This window comes from Mus caroli, chromosome 9 (genome assembly GCF_900094665.2).
Source record: "Mus caroli chromosome 9, CAROLI_EIJ_v1.1, whole genome shotgun sequence".
Classification (NCBI taxonomy): domain Eukaryota; kingdom Metazoa; phylum Chordata; class Mammalia; order Rodentia; family Muridae; genus Mus; species Mus caroli.
The window spans coordinates 51,229,268-51,247,286 of NC_034578.1; the positions used below are offsets into that span (position 1 = coordinate 51,229,268).

At 40.7% G+C, this 18,019-nt stretch overlaps 1 protein-coding gene across 2 annotated transcripts in view; it reads right to left on the reverse strand.

Annotated features, from left to right (window-relative positions):
• Dmxl2 (Dmx like 2) overlaps positions 1–18,019 on the reverse strand; it is a 141,593-nt gene that overhangs the window by 118,287 nt on the left and 5,287 nt on the right. For both annotated transcript variants that reach the window (XM_029481293.1, XM_021171445.2), the window contains exon 2: positions 1,156–1,281. In XM_029481293.1, coding sequence (XP_029337153.1) covers positions 1,156–1,281 — 126 coding nt within the window. The remainder of the gene's footprint in view (positions 1–1,155; positions 1,282–18,019) is intronic.

The window sequence follows — 18,019 nt, forward strand, 5'->3', positions numbered from 1 at the left end:
AAAAAAAAAAAAAAAAAAAATTGGTTGGCAATTATCATTCAACCTGAGGCAAGCTTAGAGCTACCTTGTTTGGCCTAGAGAGAAGATTGACCAAAAAAAAAAAAAAAAGTAATGAGAGAAAGACAGTCCTCAGTGCTCTCTAAATTAAACCTAAGCAATGCTTATGAAAAAAATACATAAACTCAGAAAAGCAAGAAGCAACTTTCAGGGGCCACCAGAGGATGTAGTGTGTTGCAAGTGTGTTAGTGCCAAGTGATGGTGCATTTATGTAACTATGAAGCCTGATACAAACAGTTGAATACGGCAGGAGAAATGGAATAATAAAGTAATCATAATTTATTATTCAGTATAAATTTGCATGATTACCATTGAGATCCTGATTTAACATATCCTTGATAGGATATTATCCGGTAAAGAACAACCTCTAGAAAACGAAGAATGTTTAAATACTATCATTATCTGCCATAGTTTTAAAACTTCCTTTTTATAACCTTGTAGTGACATACAACTGTCATACAATATTGCTCTTACTGAATTCACAGAATATATATATATATATATCAAATATACTATATTAGTATTCATTGTATATTGCTTGAAAAAAAGGGGAAAAAGAAAATCTGAGAAAGAAGACTTTAGATGAAGTTTAAAACAATTTCAAAATAAATCCTCAGTTCTAAAGTTGGAATAAATTATTAAATATTTACTCAACAAACTTTCCCTAAAGTAACAAGTGTACAAATACCTATGTGGCACGCACTACATTAGACACAACTCCCTGATAAACAGCCACTGTCACTGCAGACGCAGGCTCAGGCCTGCTGCCCCAGCTCACAGCAGATGCTCACCAGGAAGCCCCCTCTGTGTCCAGGAGTGAAGACCAGCCTGCACGCCACAGTGAGACTTCATCTCAAAAACAAACGATGATGGGATTGGAATTTGGAGGAAACTGAATCCTCCTCCCTCGATGGCTTAAAGGTTACAGAATTAAGGCTGCGAGGCCTGCAGCCCTTTCGACATCGCATGTCCACTGGGAGAACAATCAGCACAGCTTCAGCATTACAGCACCAGCACGTCACAGTTCATGTACAAGTACAAGTATTCTAGAGTCACAAGCATGTAAATGACATTTAGTTAAGTGATTAAGTCACTTACTCTCCCATGCTGGTTGGAGCATTCCACACAACTGACTTGGATGTTCCCATGCTTAGCACCAGGGATGATCTGCACACATTCAAAGTCACTCGCCAGAATAACAATATCACAGCCTGATCCATATGCCTAAAAAGGAAAAGTTGTGTGACATTGTAAGAGATATAATTTTTAATTATTATTACATATTATTTTATCTTGGATTCTGTTACTAATATAAAGATATTCCTTGACATATCTTACAAAATAGTTTAATACACAAATAAGAACATTAAATATCATATCAAAAAAACCATGCCTTTAATCCCTTTAATGCACTCAGCAGGCAGAGGCAGGTGGATCTCTATGAGTTCAAGGCCAGTCTGCTCTACAGAGCTAGGACAGCCAGAGATAAACAGAGAAACCCTATCTCAAGAAACAAATAAAAAGCCAGGCGTGGTGGCACACGCCTTTAATCCCAGCACTTGAGAGGCAGAGGCAGGCAGATTTCTGCCAGCCTGGTCTACAGAGTGAGTTCCAGAACAGCCAGAGCTATACAGAGAAACCCTGTCTCAAAAAAACAAAACAAAAAACAGAAAGAAAAAAAAGAGAAAAAATCATATCAAAAAATAAACCAGTGGCATTCCATGCATTATCATTCAAACGCTGCTTTCAACTGGCAAAAGTTCTTCCGGTTTCATGCACAACAGCTTCCGCTGCTGCAGCAGAATCACTGATTAGTTTCTCTCTAGAGCGCATCTCTTTTATTATTCCCTAAAGGAAATCATATAACCCACACTTGAAAATACTAAAGGCACTGAAAACAGCAATGCATTCTCAGGATTCAAACCAGGCTTAAGAAAAATCAAGATAGACATCAGAGAAGCACTTTGTAGCACAAGCTACAAGTTAAAGATCTGGCAAAATCAATATGAAGGCACAAGGCAGAATGCCATACACTTAAGACACCGCTAGGTAAAGAGCCCACCCAAAACAACAACAACAGTTAACTGCCATGATAGATCTACATGATAGTGGCAAAAGATAGAGGCTATACTACTTAATAAAGGCATCATATTCTCTTTAATCTCAGGGGGAAAAAAACCTAGAAGGCTGATATTTATACTACTGTTGTTGTTGTTATATTATTATTATTATTACTATTATATAAAGAGTTGAGTTCATTAATGTGCCCAGGATTTAACTAGGAAGTGTCCAAACTCAGGCCTATTATCCTTACACTCTTCCCTGAGTTGCATGTCAAGTAAATACTATTCAGACAGGAATGTGCTGGGGGTGGGAGGCAGGGGGAACTTCAAAAATGGCTTCTGTTCATAGCAGATCCAACAGGAACCTGGGGTGCCTGCAAGGGTAGGCACAAAAGATGAGATCTTTCTGCAGAGAGAAACTGGGAGTGGGAGTGCAAACTGATTGCTGCTTCTCCGGGTAAGTATCAGTGCAGCTGCCTCTCTAACAGGTCGCTGCTCACAAACACTAAGCAGCCCTCTCCTGCTCAGCCCCTAATGAGCACTTTAGTCCTCCTCGTTCCCATGCACTAAATTTACAAATAACCCCAGGTTATCCCATTTCAAGACCAACAATTCAATCACATCTGAAAAATCCGTTTGGTCATAAGGACTGGGGCACAGCCATCATGAGGGTGGAGTATGGTTTCTGTCTATCACTTAGGACCATAGACAAACTAGACACTGAGCAATAAATCTGAATGGACTGAAATCATGTAACTGATCATGAGAACACTAAGCAAAGAGAAAAATCTCATGTGTTTAGAAAATTTAATATACTACTAAATTACATCCCTGACAAAGAAAACAGGTACTCCATATAAGAAAGACATTTTAACCTGTGCATGTGTGTGTGTGTGTGTATGTGTGTGTGTAAGTGTGTGTGTTCAGGGGGCAGGCAACTAAAGCACTGTATGCACAGAAGTTTATTATCTTTTAATTCTTATAGTAGCAAGATAAAAAAATTATTAATAAGCTAAGTTTTCACCCAAGAAGCCAGACAAGACAGCTAATAAAAGTCAAGTGAGTTCTGGTTAGTCAGCAGGCAGAAGGACAAGTGTGAGGGAAACAGAAAAAGAATTCTTAAAAGTTGAACCTTTGAAAAGATTCAAAGGGAAACATACCTTTCGAATTCTGCAATGGTTCTCAAACCTGGCTACATTGAACTTACCTAAGACAACTGTTTAAAAATGCATCCCAAACTTACCAGCTCTGAGTTTCCTGTGTAAAGAGCATGGGTGGATACGGAAGGATGACCACAAGGTCAAGGCCAGCATGAAACACAGGGTCAAATGAAACCATTTTCAAATCCAAAACTAAAACAACAAACTAGGCATGGTGGAAGGAACTTGTAGTCTCAACCTTAGGAGAGGTAGAGACAGGCAACCTAACAATTTTTGGTTCCAAAACTCTTAAGTATCGAAAAAAAAAATTATTTTTGATCAAAGAATGTGGAGCTGAGAAAGGTAGCATAGCCTCCCAGCTGATCATTTCCAGTGAGCGATGTAATGGATACAGAAACCTACAGAAGGAATCTGAGTGAGAGTCAAGGGCACGTGGATCTCGGAGTTGGAAGACAGCCTGATCTACAAAAGTGAGTCCCAGGACAGCCAGGTTACACAGAGAAACCCAGTCTCAAACAAAGATAAAATAAAATAAAGTTAAAATGTCATCTACAAAACCTATACATAATCTATAGTTACTAAAAATATTTTAAATTTCAGAGATCAAAAGTGATTTTGCTCTGTTCTGCAAGAGCTCAGGTTTTGTCTGAGGAAGAATTTCTAGTACAAGAGGGAAATGATCGTGCAGTAAGCAAATGCTAGCATCGCTCCAGGGCGTATGGGGGTGGGAGGGCCTCTGTACTAGGTAAATGAGGCAGCTGACATCACTAGGCATGGGCTCTGATATCACTGTATGGAGATGCTTCCCATGCAAAGGAGAGACAAGATTATTTCTGCAGCCTTGCCACATGGCTAGGGCTACAAAATAGAATGACCCTCTCCCTTCACTTTAAAAGTTGTTTTCAACTCTTGATGAAAAAGTTACTATCATCTAGTAAAAGGGAACCACACTGTGAAACAGCATTCTGCATTGCCATGATAAAGGCACTGTCTTGCTTTGGAGACTGGCAGGTGGCTGGAGCTGATGAAATGTCTGTACTCCAGCCTCTCTCACTTCAGTTTTAGACAATTGCACTGACAATGTTATTCCTATTACAAAAATCTAGCATTCTAATTCACTTTATCCCAACCTCTTGCACTTGTTAGATATTTCAAATAAACTAAATACAATGTCAAGTAATGGGCATGCTGGCTCAGGCTTGGCATCCCAGTTCTTGAGAACCTGAGGGAGGAAGATTACTTTGAGTTCCATGCCAGCCAGGGCCAAAGATTAAGACCTCATCTCAAAACACCAGTAACAACAAAATTGAGTATAAAAACACAAATGTTTGAAATGTTTACATGAATCTGATTTTCCCTAAGAAAGTACAAAATATAAATACAATGTGTCAATTGCTGGTGAGGAAGAAATCTAGGAAATGCCTCCTTAGGCAATTTCATCAAGGTGTACTGTATTCTGTAACCAAGCAAAGAACTGAAGAGAGTTACTCTCTGTCTCATGGTTATACAAGTTACCTTCAGAAACCAGTCTTGAGATGTGATGTTGACCTACGAATAGGTCTAGTAGCCAAAGACACAAAGCACAGACTGACAAACTCTTCCCAAGAGCCATATGCACAGCCACACTTCCATGGTCCCAACTAATCTCCTATAATCCCAGATAATCAGCCACCAGCCTGGATAGCATAGGGTCAATCTATCTCAAAAAGAAGAGAGAAAAGAAAAGAAAAAAAGGAGGTAGGAGGGTGGATTGGGGGGATGGAATATGGAGTGTAAAAACTAAATTAAAAATAAAATAAAAGTATAAAAACAGAAGGCAGGAAGTTAAAGGTAAATACAGAAGAAGGGAGAAGGGCAAAAGAGCAGTAAGGACATCTGAGAAGTTATAAGGGGCCATACTAATACTACTAACTATCTACACAAGAGAAACCCATAATAAACATAATTATATGTGTAAACATACATACAGGATTTAAATGAGCTTTTCTTATCTGGGCTGACAATGCTCCCTCCTAAAACTAATGACCATCTGGCAAAAATCTAAATACCAGACCTGAAAAGACCTCTTTTGAGTTATTGGTCAGGGCTATCCAATAGACATTTAAAACATATAGCTTATTGTTATTGCCCTTGGTTCTTCCCTAAAGGTAGAAAGCCCTACTGCTAAAGACACAGCTTCAGAAACAGGATCCAGAGGACCCTGAGCCAGATCTGAATGTATCCTCCCTGAGGGCTAGCTTTCATGACACCAGAGGACATTATGCAAACTTCCAAAGAAGGGAAGAAACCAACAGTCAACCCAGCTATAAACATCTGTAACCGAAATCAACGACCAGCATCATAGCTGTAGGGTGCAGTTGCAGCACTTTCACTGTGCAGTAATCAACAGCGCTCCAATTGGACTTCAAACCTGCCCAACAAGAAGGGAAGGCCTGGTACTGGAAACTGAGGCTAGTCAAAGTCATGAATCTTGGAGAACGCTCAACCATTACTTTACTAGCCAGCAGACTCCATAACTACACTATAGACATTGTCCTGATACCCATCGATATCAGGACATAGTGTAGTAACCAGCCCTCCTCAAGGAAACTTCTCTTTGCAAGCGATGAAGACAATTATAGAAAACCATACCCAATCAAAATGCAGGGTTATGAATCCCAGTCCTAAATGTATGATTCATCTATAAAACAACTCCAAAAGCTAAGGCCCAGGGAGCACCGAAGAAGAGGTGGCAAAAAGATTTAGGAGCCAGAGGATCAGAGAGTTTGCTGTGAGACTGTATCGCTCCTAGTCATGTCAAAAGCTACATTTGTGTAGCCTCACCAACAGGACTACCTAAACACAAGCTGAACAAAGACAACACCTACAGGCATGACAAAGAGCACAGAGGAAAGCCTATATGAGTCCTTAACCCTACTGCAAAGAACTACAGGCAACTAAGAAATGCTGAGAGGAAAATACTATTTCTCACAGTTAGCACTTCTTAGCTGCCTGCAGTTCTTTGAAGGGAGAGAATATCAATCGGTTATCCAATACCAAGTGGTCAGCCCTGAACTCACAGACATACAACTAATATACAGACTAAGCAGCTTATATTTAGGGATATACATATACATATGCATATATGTGTGAGGCAAGTGGAACAGTGCCGCCAGACAAAAACTGGGACGGTTGTACGGATCCAGAAACTCCTGTAATTCTTATATCTGAGAACGATGTTTCTATTCCTGACCCCGACTCAGTTCCTGTCCTGGAGCACATGAACCCACATGAGGATCATGATAACGTATCACAGAGTTCTCCACGCTACTGAGGTATCTAGATGGGCCCTGAGGGTTTAGCCAGCAAGCTTCCTTTCCCAGACATTCCTTCCAGCAAAAGGTATTTAATCTCTGGTCCACCCTGAGTAAATTGTATGCATCTATTCTTCACTATGAAGAAAATAAACAGTTTGGACAAGCAAGGACTGTCTCTCTCATCAAGAACCACAGTTGGAGCGGGCGTGGTGGCGCACGCCTTTGATCCCAGCACTCAGGAGGCAGAGGCAGGTGGATTTCTGAGTTCGAGGCCAGCCTGGTCTACAAAGTGAGTTCCAGGACAGCCAGGGCTATACAGAGAAACCCTGTCTCGAAACCACCCCCTCCCAAAAAAAAAAAAAGAACCACAGTTGGGGAAAGCCTTTGTCATACCTAAGCTGGAGCCCCCCACCCCCACCTTTCCCACCCCTGACCCCCGCCCCAGGCTCTTTGTGGGCCACAGAACCCCTCCATTCCAGACTCCTTGCAGTTCCCAGCAGCAACTGGGTACCCAGGAGTTAGAGAACCCCAGCTTCAGCCCTAGCCTAGTCGTTTCTCACGGGGCTGGGGCCCCCATCGTCTGCTGAGCGGGTGTGGGCTGGGAGGATGGAATGTAGGCTAGCACCTCTGCATTCCATCTGCCCTAATGAGGAGGAGTGGGCGTTCACACACCCCAGCTGTGTGGTGGAACACCTATATGCATGCAACAACAAAAAAGCCATGAATTAGAACAAGAGCCAGGGCGTATGGGAGGGTTTGGAGGGAGGAAAGAGAAGGGAACATGATATTATATTATAGTCTCAAAAATAAAGAAGACACCCAACCCCATTCTTCATTTCGGTCATCTAATTAAAATACTAACTACTTAGAATATTCTCAGACTTAAAACTTAGCTGGGTGTTTGTGGCACATGCTTGTAAATCCCGTCACTCAGAGAAAAATAACACACAAATTTAAATCAGAAAAGTCTGCCTGCTCGTTATCCTTCATCAGCTCCCACATAACTACAGAGCAATCACTTAGTTATAAACAGGCCCTTCAGGAAATGTTCTGTATATAAGGGTAACTCAAATCAATCTTCTTCAACATAAACAGGATTCTACTGGACACAATTCTGAAACTTCTTTTCATTTAACTAACACATCTTGAAGAACTTTCCATCCTATCTCTGAAAGAAATACCTCACTTTTTATAATTTTTTTTGAAAAATAGTTTATTAATTTTTTTCTATTAGATATTTTCTTCATTTACATTTCAAATGCTATTCCAAAAGCCCCCTATACCCTCCCCATGCCCTGTTCCCCAACCCACCCACTCCCACTTCCTGGTCCTGGCATTCCCCTGTACTGGGGCATATGATCTTCGGAAGACCAAAGGCCTCTCCTCCCATTGATGGCCGACTAGGCCATCCTCTGCTACATATGCAGCTAGAGACACAAGCTCTGGGGGGTACTGGTTAGTTCATAATGTTGTTCCTCCTATAGGGCTGCAGACCTCTTCAGCTCCTTGGGTAATTTCTAGCTCCTTCATTGGGGGCCCTGTGTTCCATCCAATAGCTGACTGTGAGCATCCACTTCTGTATTTGCCAGGCACTGGCAGAGCCTCACAAGAGACAGCTATATCAGGGTCCTGTCAGCAAAATCTTGCTGGCATGTGCAATAGTGTCTGGGTTTGGTGGTTGTACATGGGATGGATCCCCCGGTGGGGAAGTCTCTAGATGGCCCTTCCTTCCATCTTAGCTCCAAACTTTGTCCCTAACTCCTTCCATGGGTATTATATGATCAACACCTTAGTGTAACAATAAAGAATATCATATTTGTAAGGAGGAAGCATGATGCTGGAAAGTGCAATTAAATAACCCAGCACAAACTAAGCACAGGTAAATGAGTAAGTTTTTAAGTATGGCGTACTCTTGTCACGCTTCGAGAAAAGAAATTCTTAAGTGAGACTCCAAAGAACTTAAGGCATCCACAGCAAGCGACAGAGAAGCCACTGCCCTCTAAGAAGCCAACAGACTCTCCTAATGAGATCTGCTGCTACAGTCACAGATCTAACACTCCCTAGTTACTCAGAACCCAAATCATATATAATGCTAGTGAGTTCTAGCTACTGTCTTATCAACTGTGAGTTATAGGCAGATATCAGATTTATTGCTTATTTGCTTTTGGAAACAATTTTCCACCCAGCCTAATGGGTTATAAATTGTCTTATTTGCAGCTATTTAATTTAAACCAGAACCTCAGTGCTTAAATTTTTTAGATTATAATTAAATCATTTTCCCCTTACCTTTCCTTACTCCTCCCTTCCTTGTTCTCATTCAAATTCATGAGCTATTTTCCTTAATTATTTTTATATAGATGTATATATATATATATGTATGTGTGTGTATGTGTGTGTATATATATATATGTGTGTGTGTGTGTGCATATATATTTCCAAGTATATAAATGCTTATATATAGTTGTAAATATATAAATGGAACCCATTCTGTCCACATAATGTTACCTGTGTATGTTTTCAGGGCTGGCCACTTGGTTCTACATAACCAATCGCTGTCTCCCCTTGGGGAGACCGTCTTTCCTCTCAGCAACCCCCCCTTATGGGCCTGTAGCTCTCTGCGTGGGGTTAAGGCCTCCTGACCTCTCCCTTCCACATCACTATGCCTATCACCCTTGGTCAACCTTCTTCTTACCAAGTGCATATTATGCCATTTTATAGTTTTGCTGTAATTAATCTGTTTCCTGTCTTTTGCTACTGCAAATATTAGTAAGGATCTAAATGACTGCCATGTGGTGATGCCCTCTGTATTAAGGAGACTGAAGAAAAGCTTAAAGGTTTAAAAGGCTCAGCAGTTAAGAACCATTTGTTTTTCTAGCCATAATAACTACAAAAGCCCCACGTTCAGCTTCCAGCATCCACAGGGGCTCACAACTAAGGCAATCGCAGCTCTGGGGATCCATTCTCTCTGGACTTTTGAACACCTGCACTCACGTATGCATACACTCGCATTCCCCCACCTCTCTCTCTCTTTCATGCACACACACACACACACACACACACACACACACACACACATATTCATACACTCACATACACACACAATTAAAAATAGTAAAAGCAACCAGGTGTAGGAGCACATGACTTTAATCCCAGCACTCGGGAAGCAGAAGCAGGCTAATCTCTGTGAGTTCAAAAACAGCCTTGTCTACACACCAAAAAAGTTTCAGGCCAGCCAGAGCTACATAGTGAGACCCTGTCTCCAAAATCCTAAAAGTTCTCTCCACATTCCAAAAACATACTTTACTTCTAATGTGAATCACTCCAATGGCTGAATGTCCACTCAAGAATGCTAAGTGGCAAAACAGATTTATCCTAAGTCCAAAATGAGGAAAGGAGTGCAGCAAATTATGTCACGGTGCCATGTGTGGCACTCAAAACACCTTCAGTTCAGAAAACATGAGGAATGCAAAATTAAGAGAACACTTGAAAATAGCAAGACAGAAAACTTGAGATCTATAAAGATAAAAACCTACTGCCAGAAAAAGATAGGTTAGGTAGGACATTCTAAAGAAAATATATTTTTGATGAAGTAGTAATAAAACCCTTTCTTAGGTCTAAGGCACTGCTCAGTGACAGAGCGTATGCTTTCCATGAGCTGGGTTCCATCCCAGGGCTTTCTCTCTCGACAGGCAGTGGTGGTGCACGCCTTTAATCCCAGCACTTGAGGGGGGGGCGGGGGGCAGAGGCAGGCAGATTTCTGAGTACAAGGCCAGCCTGGTCTACAGAGTGAGTTCCAGGACAGCCAGGGCTACACAGAGAAACCCTGTCTCGAAAAACCAAGAAAAAAAAAAAAAAGAGAGAGAGAGAGAATGCAAATCTAAAGAATGGTTTTTTCATAATTTTTTTAAAAATATTTTTAGTTTTACAATTTTTAACTGGTCAAAAGCTAGCCAATTTTATATTAACAACAAAATACATGGAGCTATAACAAATTTCTAAATACTGAGTTAAGAAGGTAAGCCAAGTAGTATGGTTCAAATCTATAATCTCAGCAGTGAGAGGCTAAGACGGAAAAACTGCTAGCCTGGCTTATACATTGAGTTTCAGGCCAGCTAGAGCTACAGACTAAGATTCTTGTCTTAAAAAAAAAAAAAAAAAAATTATAAAAAAAAAAAAAAAAAAAAAAAAAAAAAAAAAAAAACCTAAAATTAAAAAGATAAATAATTGAAAATACTCCTATATTTCTGACAAAGAAAACATGTTTACTAATGCTAGTAACAGCTGAAGGAAACATGAGACCTTGAAAAGCAAATATGTAATAATTAATTAATTTGTTCTAATTAAGCATTACAAAACCGGCTGACTCCAGCTTGTCTGCACTCTCTCTAAAAGGTAGGACAGTAGAAAACAAAATGTAAATAACTACTTTGCATGTCAGCACTAAGAATAAGCTATTCAAAGTACTAATTATGAAAAAATGCTAACGTAAATCACAGTAAAATGAGCCCCAGGGACTGGTCAGCATGGATAAAACATTAGATGTTGTCTTTTGGCCTCAAATTTTTGTTCTCTTGGGCTTAGATCATCAAACACTTGTCCTGCAGAATAACTAGGTGCCTCAGGGTAGAAGGGAGAGAGACAGAGACAGAGAGAGAAAAGGAGGAGTCAGGAAAGGTGGAGTGATAAAATGACCTAGGCACGGAGGGAAACGGCAATGACTAAGCACTAGTAATTATCATTTTTAAAATGAGTGACAAAAACATTTAGTTAAAAGAAGAAAAACTCAAAAGAATAAAATGGCTACTTAAAAAAAATGGAATGAACAATTTTTTCAGATATAAAACTACTATTAGAAAAAAGTGGCCAAAAACATTTTCTCTCAATTTCTTTGTCTTGGTTTGTTTTTATGTGTTCTGCTTACATGTCTGTCTGTCTGTATCATGAGTGCCTGGTGCCCGAGGAGGCCAGACAAGGTCATCAGGGCCCCTGGAACCAGAATTACAGGTGGTTGTAAGCTCCAGGTAGATGCTAAGAATTAAATCCAGGTCCTCTAGAAGAGCTGCCAGTGTTCTCAACTGCCAGCTCTCCACCCCTAATTTCCTGTTTATTTTTGAGACAGTTTCACTAGATAAACCAAGCTGCCCTTGATCCTCCTGCCTCAGCTGGAATTATAGGTGTGTATAATACCTGCCTTAATTTTGCTTTTACTTATGTGTCTCTTGTCCTGAGCAAAGAAAAGTAAAGCTAAAAGAAACACTAAAGATATTCAGAACGCAGCTGTAAGGAAAACACGGAACTGTGGCAGGGAATGCAACGAAAACCTGAAGGGAGCAGCCTGGAAAGACAGAAAGCAGAATGATGATACAGTTTCTAACACCATCTTCCATGATCCCTTAAACTGAACTATGTAACTAGAGAGATCAGGGCTTTTTGGTGCACGTCTGTAATCCCAGTACTCAGACAGAAATGGGAGAATACCTCACGTTCAAGGCCAACTTGGTTATACACTGAGTTTCAGGCTAGTCAGGGTAACATGGAAAAGCCTGCCTCAAAAAATAAAAAATAGGGGCTGGAGAGATGGCATTTACTGCTCTTCCAGAGGTCCTGAGTTCAATTCCCAGCAACCACATGGTGGCTCACAACCATCTGTAATGGGATCTAATGCCCTCTTCTGGTGTGTCTTAAAAAAATAAAAATTAAAAACAAAAACCGGTGGTGGCATGGGGCACACACCTGAAATCCCAGCACTAGAGAACCAGAGATGCAGAGATGCTAAGACAGGAGAATCACCATTGAGTACCACACAGGCACAGGCTTCAACAACAGAGCAAGGAAAGGCCAGCGAGGGTTACAGTGTGCTTTGTCTCAAAAGCACAAACACAACAAGGTGGGCACTCCTGAAGGAGTTGGGGGTAGGAATTTCTAGTCAACAGCATGCACACCTCTTCCATCAGGGTCATTGCAGAGGGCCTGCAATGAGGACGCACTGGTCTCCACAGCTTCTATGTCTAAATTCTCAAAGACCTTAGCCAAAATACCAAAGTCTATGAAAGTACAGTTATACATTCTTCATCTCCAATTGTATTATATCCACCTACCTGGCAGCCCTTTCTTTAATAGTGATCTGAGGCACTTCCCAAGTAATCACACATATTCCTAAAAACTACAGAAATGAAGAAGACAGCTGAGTTCCCATGTATGCTCTCACGTTCTATTTGTGATGATTTAACTGACGTCACAGATTCTGTATGGAAATGGGTAAATATTTTAACAGCCTTTCCTAATGGTTTTTGTATCTTCTTTATATTTTATGTCCTTATTTTTTATGTAGTATGTCTGCCACTGTCTGTATAAAGATCAAAGAGCAACTTGTGGGAGTTAGTTCTCTCTTCACCATGAGGGTCCAGGGAAAGAAATTCAGGGGACTGGGCTTGGCAGCAAGTTCCTTGACCCATAGAGCCAACACACTAGCCCCTACTATTACTCTGGCTGACCACTCACTATGTAGACAAGACTGACCTCTGCCTCCCCAATGCTAGGACTGCGATGCTACAATGCCCAAATGATAAATTATAGTATCTTAAAAGTGAGATGTAGGTAAGAAAATATCAGGCAACTTGTCTGTCCAAATGTTAGAGTTACAGGCAAACATCAGCATATTCTGAAGTCATCAGGAAAATTTTCATATCACTGTGGAAATGACCACCTACATGGACAAAGATGAACTAAGAAACAGAAACCATCATGGTTACAGCTTATTAAAATAAAGAAATGCCACATCAAAGGTAGGACAACACAGGTAGATACGCCTGGGAAATGTGGACTTCCAAGGTTCTCCCCCTCAGAGTTACAAGCAGCACTCTTTCTTCCTCCACAGCATATGTAAGGTGGTTTCCCAAGGAACATGCATTTAGGACTAAAAGCCTAGGGCTGTTACACCAGCCTTCTGCCCATGCACAAACAGCCACAATAATCCTAGCCTCCCAGAAGGGAAACGCAAGTTTATAAATTATAATTCATATGTTCTAACAAACAATCTAGACAGAGTGTTGAGTAAGATTCAAGACCCTAGGCATTCAGACTAAATTTACCAATAGTAAGAATATTCCAGTACACAGATTCCCAGAGGCTAGTCAAGCCAAAGGTTATCTGTGGTACTTTTCTGTGTACACTGGAATCCATGTATCTTTTTTTAAACCTTTAATAGCTGTTGCCCATCTAATTTTATGTTGCTATGCCAGCTTCTGAAGAGCTTCTAAATATTAACCTATTTTACTATACGATATCAAAATATTATACTTTATGCCAGGCATGGAGGTATACATCTGTAATTCCATCACTAGAAAACAGAGGTGGGAAGATCCCTGCAAGTTCCAGGCCAGCCAAAAAAGTTGTATACTTTTTTTTTTTTTTTTTTGGTTTTTCGAGACAGGGTTTCTCTGTGTAGCCCTGGCTGTCCTGGGACTCACTCTGTAGACCAGGCTGGCCTCGAACTCAGAAATTTGCCTGCCTCTGCCTCCCGAGTGCTGGGATTAAAGGCGTGTGCCACCATGCCCGGCAGTTGTATACTTTTATAGCATCATTGATCTCAAAAGAAAAGTGGGAAGCTATGTTGTTCATTATACAAGTCTAGTTTTCCAAATTTCTAATTGTAGCTTGATTTTTTAAATATCTACCTCTGGTTTATCAAGTCGACTTATAAGTAAAAATGGAGTTAACTGTGAGGCAAAGGGCTTTAGCAGGTGCACATTTTACCTGCATGTGCATATCATTTGAAGAAGCTGTGCACAGTGATGCATTTCTTCAGCCTTGACAGTGAGCCCAGCTGTCTGCCCGCTTTACTTTTTACTCTCAGACAGAGGCTCACTAAGTTTCCCAGGTTAGCCTTGAATGCACTCTGCAGCCTAGGTTGCCCTAAAGTTATGGTCTTCTTCATGCCTTAGTCTCCCAAGTAGCTGTACAGCTCCGTACAACCAGAACCAGTAATTATTCCGTTCTTGGATTATGGCTACTGTATAAGCTACCTATGTTTGTAAACTAAGTAAACCAAACTTTTCATGTGCTGGTTCTTTGAGTTTGGGTTTGTTGTTTTCATCTTCTTGGGAGTAGGGTAGTGCCTGTGCCTGTACATGCCAAATACCTCAGATTTCCTAAAGTTGCAGAAGAAAAACATCACTATAACTTAGTGTAATTTACTATTATATCTGGAAAGAATCAAAATTTAGAGGATGGGAAGAAAATGCATCTATTTGGAGAAGAAAAAGAAAGGAGGAGGGGACTGGAGAGATGGCTCAGAGGTTAAGAGCACTGACTGCTCTTCCGGAGGTCATGAGTTCAAATCCCAGCAACCACATGGTGGCTCACAACCATCTGTAATGAGATCTGACGCCCTCTTCTGGAGTGTCTGAAGACAGCTAAGCTGTACTTATAATAAATAAATCAATCTTTGAAACACAGGAAAGGAGGAGGAAGAGGAGGAGGAGGAGAAAGAGGAGCTGCTGCTGCTGCTGTTTCTCCTCCTGCTCGTGCTCCTCTAAGAAACTACCATTTGTCCTTTAAGTCACCTCACCAAATTACCATATTCACTGAGTGTCAGATTCTATTCAGAAAGCCCTTTATAGCACTGACTTCTCTATCGGGAGAAGGTTTATTGTCAAGTGTGTGGGGATTAGGGACATCTGAGAAGCCTAAACTCAGACAAGAAGGGGAGCAGAAGCACAGGAAACTGACATGTATACATACATCAACTCCTAGGATTACAGTGAGTTATCCCTTAAAAAAGAGTCATACAACCTGTAGAAGTTGTATCTCTTCCTTAGTGGCAGCCTTATAAATTGACAGTATAAATTAAAGAATTCCAGATTAAAACTCTAAAATTGAAAACCCCAAAATTTATACTGAAACCCAAGAAACTTGAAAAAAAAAAAAAAACCTATAGAACTGTAGAGATGGCTCAGCCATTGAAAGCACTGACTACTCTTGCAGAAGACCTAGATTCAGTTCCCAGTACCCACACGGCGGCTCCCATGGGAGTAAAAGATGAATAGAATCATCTCTAACTCATCAGATTCAAGGGATCCAACACCCTTGTCTAGCCTCCTTGGGTACTAAGCATGCATGTGATGCATAAACATACATGCAGGCAAACACTCATACATATAAAATAATCTTTTAATTAAAAATGGACAAATCATGCTTTGCTTTCTATCATCTGAAGAAATTTAATTAGCCAAGCATGACTCGTTTACTATGGTTGTTAACCAACATTCTGTGTTCCTTCTGATGATCAAGTACCAAGAGTCTGAGATCCTTTAACACAGTTCCTCGTGTTGTAGTGACGCTCACCATAAAATTATCTTCATTTCTACTTCATAACTGTAATATTGCTACTGTTATGAGGTGTAGTATGAATATCTGACAGTGCAAAAATGTCTGATATGTGACCCCTGTGTGAGGGTTAACCTACAAGTTGAGAACCACTGTTCTAGATTTTCCCAAGAATGGCTTGTGGGACACAGCTGTAATCCCAGCATCTGGGAGGCTAAAATAGGAAAATTGCCAGTTGAAAAACAGCCTGAGCAACCCAGCAAGAAGAAGGGGAAGTGGGGGTGAAATGGTTCAGCAGGCAGAGACACCTACCACCAAGTCTGATGACCACATGGTAGAAAGGGATAACCAACTCCGACAAGTTGTACTTTGACCTCCACATGCACGTCATGGCACATGCGTGTCCACACACACGCACGTGCGCGAGCACACACACACTAAATTAAGTAATGTAGTATTTTTTTAAAGGAAGAGGAGGGAGCTCCTTGGCAGCTGTGAACCTACTGCTTCATAAATTCTCTGCATGGGCTTTTTCTGAAGCCTGAAATTGTAGAGCACCACACTACGGGGTCCCTTGAGATAAGGCAACTAAGACCTGGACTTTACCACAACCATTTATAGTGCTGGCATCTTAACTCTGGCCCCAAAAAATGTCTAAAGGAATTTACTAAACACATAGAGAGCACCTAATTCAAGAACTTCTGTTTACAGATGAAAAATATAAAAATGATCAGGTGATTTTTATCAAGATCATACAAGTACTTGCACACTGACTCCCACTGTGGAGGAAGGCATTCAGAACCACACCAGAGTTTCTAGAAAACTGTTAATCTTTTCCTCCATCAGTACAAAAGCTACACCAGGGCCCAGTGTGGTGATACAGTCCTTAAATTCCAGTACCCAGGAGGCAAAGGCAGAGAGATCTCTGTGACTTAAAGGCCAGCCTGGTCTACATATCAAGAGCTACATAGTGAAACCCTCTCTAAAAAAATTTTTAAAACACCCACTATCTACACAAGGTCTTAGAAGGGACTTAGAATTCATACTTACATACCAAGTGACTCTAAATGTTTGAAATATTACCTCCTATCAACTCAAACAAAAACATACATTGCAAAAGCAAGGGGGCCAGTTTCTCTTGGAAGAGAAATCCCTTCTAAATCTTTGACTTGTCTTCCCCCTCACTCTAAGCATAGGTAGTCAACAGATACATGAGGTGCCATACCTATTAATAACCAGCTAGTCAGGATCATTTTTCTATCCAACTCTCTGATTAACCTCTCATTTCTCCTGAGTCCTCACAAGAAGTGCCTGGTCAGCTGTGGATGACATATTTAACACTTCTAGATGTCTAAGTTCTACACTTCTCTGCTTGTCTCCCTTGAGTCAGGGCTATGTCCTTTGGGGTTTTTAATCTCCACAGAGTCTAGTCACCTACATATTCAACAAACATGTGCTAAATGTATAAACAGGTTATTTCTTGAAATAAAGCTCTTACTTCTCTAAATATTAAACTATTAAATTGTCATAATTCTAATACTAAAATGTTACTCTATAGTATAACATTAACTTCTAACTTTTTGTATTTTAATTTATTTTTATATGTATTGGTGTTTTGACTGAGCATGCACATGTCTGTGAACCATATGCATGCCTGGTGCTGGCAGAGGATAGAAGACATCAGGCCCTGTGGGCCTATAGTTATAGACAGTTGTATATATACACACACACACACACACACACACACACACAGAGGTGGGGGAGGGAAAGAGCACTGCTATGTAAGGGCTAGAATTGAACCCGGGTCTTCTAAAGGAACAGTCTGCTTTTAACTGGTAAGCAATCCCTCCAGCCCCTACCTTCTAATTCTTTTGTTTTGTTTTGTTTTTTGTTTTAAGATTCAGTAGAATTTTACTTCTCTCTTTTTTTAAATTAGGTGTTTATTTCATTTACATTTCCAATGCTATCCCAAAAGTTCCCCACCCGCTCCCCCGCCCACTCCCCCACCAACTCCCCCACCCACCCACTCCCACTTCTTGGCCCTGGCGTTCCCCTGTACTGAGGCAGATAAAATTTGCACGACCAATGGGCCTCTCTTTCCACTGATGGCCAACTA